This window comes from Asparagus officinalis, chromosome 2 (genome assembly GCF_001876935.1).
Source record: "Asparagus officinalis chromosome 2, Aspof.V1, whole genome shotgun sequence".
Taxonomy (NCBI): domain Eukaryota; kingdom Viridiplantae; phylum Streptophyta; class Magnoliopsida; order Asparagales; family Asparagaceae; genus Asparagus; species Asparagus officinalis.
In genome coordinates, this window is record NC_033795.1 from 27,362,419 (window position 1) to 27,369,647 (window position 7,229).

Sequence of the window (7,229 nt, forward strand, 5' to 3'; positions counted from 1 at the left end):
TACGTGCCGTCGCCAATACGTATTAGCGACGAAAGGGTGCCGTCTCAAAGTTTCTCAATTTTAGATTTGTATATACTTAATGATTTTTCATCAAAGTTTCTAAATTTTATTATATATGATATGCAGGCGGCGTTGGAAGCTTTTCAAAACGATGTCTTGTCCCGTGTCACGCAGTCTCAAAGTACAGAGGACACTCCTATAGAGCCTAACCGCATGACCAGAGACGAGTGGATGAAAGTTGTTGACGGAGCTTACGATTTACAATCAAGAAAGAAAGGAAGAGTGCCTCTGTCAAGTGCTAGAGTTAAGACACTCACCACCACCAATAAGCCTAGCAGCCAATCTGTGACCTCGACGCGACCATGTGACACGTCATACGTCGTGGGTAAGATTGGAAAATACTTGTTGAAGAATGTTGAAATTCCATTGGCTTTAAGTTTTCTTCCCACTATTAAGCATGAGTTAGGCGGTGCACAAACAACTTGGGATGTCGTTCAGCGACTCATCGATTCTCAACCCTTAAAGGACTTTCTTCCGCAACATATATACGCAGAGATTATGGGGTTGGCATTTGATGAGCATGCAGGTGCAAGTGGTGGAGAGGTATATATATCATATTATATATGTATTTATGATGAGTATTTTGGAATATATTCTCATATTGATTTACATTCTTTTTAGGCTAGAGGAGGTACCGCCATAGGAAGCAACAGTACGGTACGACCTTCTGATGCAGCCGCCACCGATGATAGGGATCACGATGATAGGGACCACGACTATGATGAGTGAGTGGTGAGTTAGACTTTTTTGTTACTTTTGAGGACTTTTGGATCGTGTTGAACATATTATGACCTCCGGATTGTATATATGTGTGAATTGATGAATGATGAATGTTAATGTTGTTGGATTTGAATCGGTGAATGTAAATGTGAATATTGTTGGATGTGAATCGATGAATGTAAATGTGAATATTGTTGGATGTGAATCGATGAATGTGAACGTGAATATTATTAGATGTGAATCGATAAATATGAATATTGTTGAATATTGTTGAATATTAGTAGAAACAGGTGTATATTCCCGATTGGGGGCTTAAAAGCATATTTTTTTGGATTACAAACATTGGCGACGGCACGAGCCATCGCCAATGTTCATTGGCGACGACTGTACACCCGTTGCCAATGTTCATTGGAGACGGCAAATATTGTTGAATATTAGTAGAAACAGGTGTATATTCCCGATTGGGGGCTTAAAAGCATATTTTTTTGGATTACAAACATTGGCGACGGCACGAGCCATCGCCAATGTTCATTGGCGACGACTGTACACCCGTTGCCAATGTTCATTGGAGACGGCAGGGTTGTCAGAGACGGTGTGGTCGTTAGCGACGACGGAATAAGAGGCGGAGAAGAAGGACGAGGCGTAGGAGAAGGTGGAAGACGAGGTAAAAGTGTCGGTGCGGTGATGGCTACAATAGATCTAGGGTTTTCGACCGAGCTTCGAACGGCGTGAGGCAATACTACTCGGGGGGAGGAGATGAGGACGAGGAGGGGGCCAAGTTGGAGGAGAAGTGGGGCCGAAGGAGATAACGACGAAGAGAGCAAATTGGAGAATTTGGGAATAAGAGATCTATGATAATCGGATTTCATTATTCGGGGGACGCGGCAAAAAAAAGCACGAAAAGTTTAGAACCGTTTGGACTAACCCTACAGGCTAATTTTCAGTCCCAAACAGTCAACTATTAAAAGATAAATATATGTACCTGATCGTTGCCTTTTTGTCTTAAATATTGTTCTCCAAATACATTATCTCATTAATGATTTTGGACTCACACAACTTGATAAATGTGCAAGAGTTAACATAATTATGTACTTCCCTTTTTCTTGGAGATTGTTATTTCCTAATACCCAATAGGTGGCTTTTATGCTACTTTGTTAGCTTATAAACCATCAAAAAATCAGGTACGATACCCTAGCTTATTTTTTGGCTGACTTATAAGCCACAAGATTTGACTATGTAAAAGATTAATATACACCTCATCAATTAAAAAATTTTCAAGCCACATTTCACGTTCTCCAACCTCATTAATTCTTTTTAGGCTAGAGGAGGTACCGCCATAGGAAGCAACAGTACGGTACGACCTTCTGATGCAGCCGCCACCGATGATAGGGATCACGATGATAGGGACCACGACTATGATGAGTGAGTGGTGAGTTAGACTTTTTTGTTACTTTTGAGGACTTTTGGATCGTGTTGAACATATTATGACCTCCGGATTGTATATATGTGTGAATTGATGAATGATGAATGTTAATGTTGTTGGATTTGAATCGGTGAATGTAAATGTGAATATTGTTGGATGTGAATCGATGAATGTAAATGTGAATATTGTTGGATGTGAATCGATGAATGTGAACGTGAATATTATTAGATGTGAATCGATAAATATGAATATTGTTGAATATTGTTGAATATTAGTAGAAACAGGTGTATATTCCCGATTGGGGGCTTAAAAGCATATTTTTTTGGATTACAAACATTGGCGACGGCACGAGCCATCGCCAATGTTCATTGGCGACGACTGTACACCCGTTGCCAATGTTCATTGGAGACGGCAGACGGTGTGGTCGTTAGCGACGACGGAATAAGAGGCGGAGAAGAAGGACGAGGCGTAGGAGAAGGTGGAAGACGAGGTAAAAGTGTCGGTGCGGTGATGGCTACAATAGATCTAGGGTTTTCGACCGAGCTTCGAACGGCGTGAGGCAATACTACTCGGGGGGAGGAGATGAGGACGAGGAGGGGGCCAAGTTGGAGGAGAAGTGGGGTCAGAGACGGTGTGGTCGTTAGCGACGACGGAATAAGAGGCGGAGAAGAAGGACGAGGCGTAGGAGAAGGTGGAAGACGAGGTAAAAGTGTCGGTGCGGTGATGGCTACAATAGATCTAGGGTTTTCGACCGAGCTTCGAACGGCGTGAGGCAATACTACTCGGGGGGAGGAGATGAGGACGAGGAGGGGGCCAAGTTGGAGGAGAAGTGGGGCCGAAGGAGATAACGACGAAGAGAGCAAATTGGAGAATTTGGGAATAAGAGATCTATGATAATCGGATTTCATTATTCGGGGGACGCGGCAAAAAAAAGCACGAAAAGTTTAGAACCGTTTGGACTAACCCTACAGGCTAATTTTCAGTCCCAAACAGTCAACTATTAAAAGATAAATATATGTACCTGATCGTTGCCTTTTTGTCTTAAATATTGTTCTCCAAATACATTATCTCATTAATGATTTTGGACTCACACAACTTGATAAATGTGCAAGAGTTAACATAATTATGTACTTCCCTTTTTCTTGGAGATTGTTATTTCCTAATACCCAATAGGTGGCTTTTATGCTACTTTGTTAGCTTATAAACCATCAAAAAATCAGGTACGATACCCTAGCTTATTTTTTGGCTGACTTATAAGCCACAAGATTTGACTATGTAAAAGATTAATATACACCTCATCAATTAAAAAATTTTCAAGCCACATTTCACGTTCTCCAACCTCATTAAATGTTTTTTTGGTCATTTTGACAATGATGATGTTTATAAGCCACTTAATCTATGAAACATTTTGGCTTAATGCACTTAGCTTATAATCGATTCATGGATTTTAAGCAAATAGATTATAATATAAAGTTGAGAAACATGCTCTAAAGTATGACATGTCATGGCTGAGAGATTGAGAGTTATCCACTTTAATTATTAACAACCACTCAATCAGCAATCGGATTATCAATAAAGCAAATTAAGAATATTCAAAAACAATTACAAACTACAATTATACTTTAATGTTTACATCACACTTATAATACATATGGTCAACCACACCAATATTGAATACTACACGAAGGCCCAATAAATTGATTACAATAGAAGACTACACCCTTATTCGCCTTTTCCTTCTCTGAGACAAATAGTATCATAAGTATTTGAAACTTACAACATCGAATTCTCATCCAAGAATAGATATTCTTTGCCCTTATCATATAAACAATTGTATTTGCCCGTTTCATTCTTTAGAGCTTTTCTGAATATGAAAACCACCAAGAATCTTAATCCAGGAGTTTGAATAAACTCCCTCATTTAATGGGCTTCCACCTGTTAAAAACTATACAAATCATCATTAATATCATCCTAATTACTGTACGTGTGCTTTGTAATCCAACAATAGCAAAAAGTAAAAAGATAAAAAATAAAAATAAAAAACCATCCGAAGTCTGCACCTGGCACAGAACATCATCCCTCTACCAAAAGTCATGAAATTCTTTGAATTGCCCACTTATTTCAGACTTACCTTGCGGACCATGTTAAAATTTTGTTAATTTTAATATAATTTATCAAATATGTGATCATTTGACTTCTTGTTCTCTTATAATTAAAAAAGGATAATAACAACTGAACAACGTTTCATCGTTAGGGAATGAATCAAATCTATTTGAATAATGGTTTGTGTCAATTATTATTACTTTTTTGCGTTTCCATCGTTAGATAGTATTAGATGAAGCATTTCATCAAATGGACCGATAACCATTTTTCTCTGCAACGTTCAGTGACTTTCCATGATCAAATATTCTAGATTTAATGTATGCTACAAACCTTCCATTTTCATGGATTGAAAGAAAGAGGATCTTCGTATATGTTATGAGGCACAATAAGCTACAATCACTCCTAAGGCACAAAGTTTAACACTTTACATAATCCTCACAACCTATTACATGTCAGCAGCATGATAAGAACACAAACACATTATATAAACAACAAGGTATCCATACTCAATTATAAAGCAAGAATCAATTCCTGAAAGGCTGAAAATGAACAAGAAGTCTGGAATTATACTAGATGAAGAACATTGTAGCCTTAATATGTTTCGTTAGATTAGCCATGAGCTCTGGCATTTCTTTTATTATTATTATTGTTGTTGAAATCTAAAAGATATTTTGTTGATATCTAAAAGACATTTTGTTCATATATAAAAGACAAAACGTATGTGGACATTACTTTGTATGTGTACTATTAACTTCATATCCTTTGGTCTTCCATCATGTATCTATAAATTGTACGATGTATGAAAATAGAATAGATGAATAAAATTATAATTTCTCTTCTTCTCTTGTCTCTTGTATCTTGTTTCATTTCTTTAGTATATTATAACACATTATCAGCACGAGTGGCTCTAGCCAAAATTTTAGCCGAATTTTTTTTATCCCTTTTCGGGAGATTAAGGTGGAGTGTACTATGCATAAGGATGATAGGAGTTTGGCTTCCTTTATTGGGTTTCGGGTTCAGCATGATAATGCCCACGGACCCATGAAAGGAGGGATCCGATATCACCCTGAGGTATGACTGTATGAAGTTTCCGTGATAATTGGTAGTTTTACTTTGTTTTGATTATAGACGTTGATTGCGATTAGTTTAAAAGTTATATTGTTTGTTGCTAATAATGGATGATTTTGACATATGTTATCGATTAGTTTAAAAGTTATATTGTTTGTTGCTAATAATGGATGATTTTGACATATGTTATCTAGTTTCCAATGCTACTTGAATCATGATATTTATGGATGATTTTGACATATGTTATCTAGTTTCCAATGCTACTTGAATCATGATATTTAATTGTTATCTCTAATCTGCATAATGATGAGAGTATTCAAATTGTTCCGTATGAATTATGGTAGCTAAAATTTTGAGGACTCAATTTAAGTTTGTATGTCCATAACTGGCTTTCTTTGGGCAAATGAGATCAGAAATATGTAATAGCTGAAATTTTCTTAGGTTTTTGCATATTAATCTAATTTTCACAAGTTTATACAGCGGCACGTACTTGTGAGATCTTCCATTACCTGTTCAACATGAACCTTTCATTTTTGGAGTTTTTAGAGTGATCTCTCTGTTCATTTTTATTATGTTTTGATTTAATTCTTTTTAAAAAAATAAAAAATAATAATATATATCTCAAATAAATGACAGAATGGAGAGGGTGTCATCTTTTGAGGTTACAATGGTCTTTTTGGTTATTACCTAATTACCTGTACCATAGACTTTCGATGCAGGAAATGTACCCGTATCGAATACATATAACAGATGTATATTGGTTTACAAGTTAAAAAGTAACTGTATAAATGATAGTTTGACAATTATATTTAATTTGTAAATGCATCACCAAATTTTTCATAATAAATATTATTAATCATATAATTATAAATTTATCTAATTTGAAGATATTTCACCTTATAAGTTATTGTGCCTTTTAAATAGGGGTGGGCAAAAACCGAAACAAACCGGTTCAACCGAAAAAACCGCCCGAAAAAACGGATCGGTTAACCTAACCGAATTAAATGGATGAGAAGAAGTCTCTAAACCGTCCGAACCGAATTAAACCGGTCTGGATCCGGTTTGAACCCCTGAACCGCCCAAAAAAACCGAACCGAATTCTTAAACAAAAAGTAGCTGCGAGCTTTGGGTGTGAAGAAAATTTATGGATGAATGTTTAGCATATAAGAATTGTGAGGTGGAGTTTATACTAACATATATTTGAGTACGCTGATAAATTTAAGTGAGATTTCCGTAAATCAATACAAGATGTTGAGGTTGAAGGATAAATTTAGTGTTTTGGTCAAATTTCAGTGATAACATGAATACAGCTTGCTGGTGCTGGATATCAAATTAACCTATAGTATAGGCTGTCAAGGATATAAGATAATTCTTGATGAGAAAAAAATAGCTAAAAATTAACAAAAATCATCAAAAGGTGTGTGTGCCTGCCAAATATTCTTCTTTCTCTAAAAAAAGGCTACATAATTACATGGTCCTCCTAGTGTATTAAGCTAGTTATATTCAAATCATACAATTTGATTAAGTGGCTTAGTACAGTTTTGATTGTTTCTTTTCAGTTTTGATTGCTTCTTTTCAGTTTTGGATATAACTAAAACTTACCCAGATTTTTGTGAAATGGAGTTAATTCGGTTCAAAACCAAAACCGAACCGAACCGAACCGAATTTCGGTTGGGCCGAATATTCGGATGAAGGGGAAAAAAATCTGGATCTGGATGAGAGTTTTGAGAATCCGAAAAATTCGGATTGGATGCGGATTGGGCTTAAAACCGAACCGAACCGAATACGCCCAGCCCTACTTTTAAATGCCCCACCCGCACGAATTCATGCTACAAATGCTGAAGGTTAAAACATG

The 7,229-nt window shown here is 36.6% G+C and overlaps 1 protein-coding gene across 5 annotated transcripts in view; it reads left to right on the forward strand.

Moving 5' to 3' along the window:
• Window positions 1-1,005, forward strand: part of LOC109830583 — a 3,269-nt gene extending 2,264 nt beyond the window's left edge. For all 5 annotated transcript variants that reach the window (XR_002244338.1, XR_002244337.1, XM_020397886.1 and 2 more), the window contains 2 exons: window positions 127-603; window positions 682-1,005. Coding sequence is in view for 3 of the 5 variants with exons in the window: in XM_020397886.1 (XP_020253475.1) it covers window positions 127-603; window positions 682-789 (585 nt within the window). In the remaining 2 variants the exon portion in view is untranslated. The remainder of the gene's footprint in view (window positions 1-126; window positions 604-681) is intronic.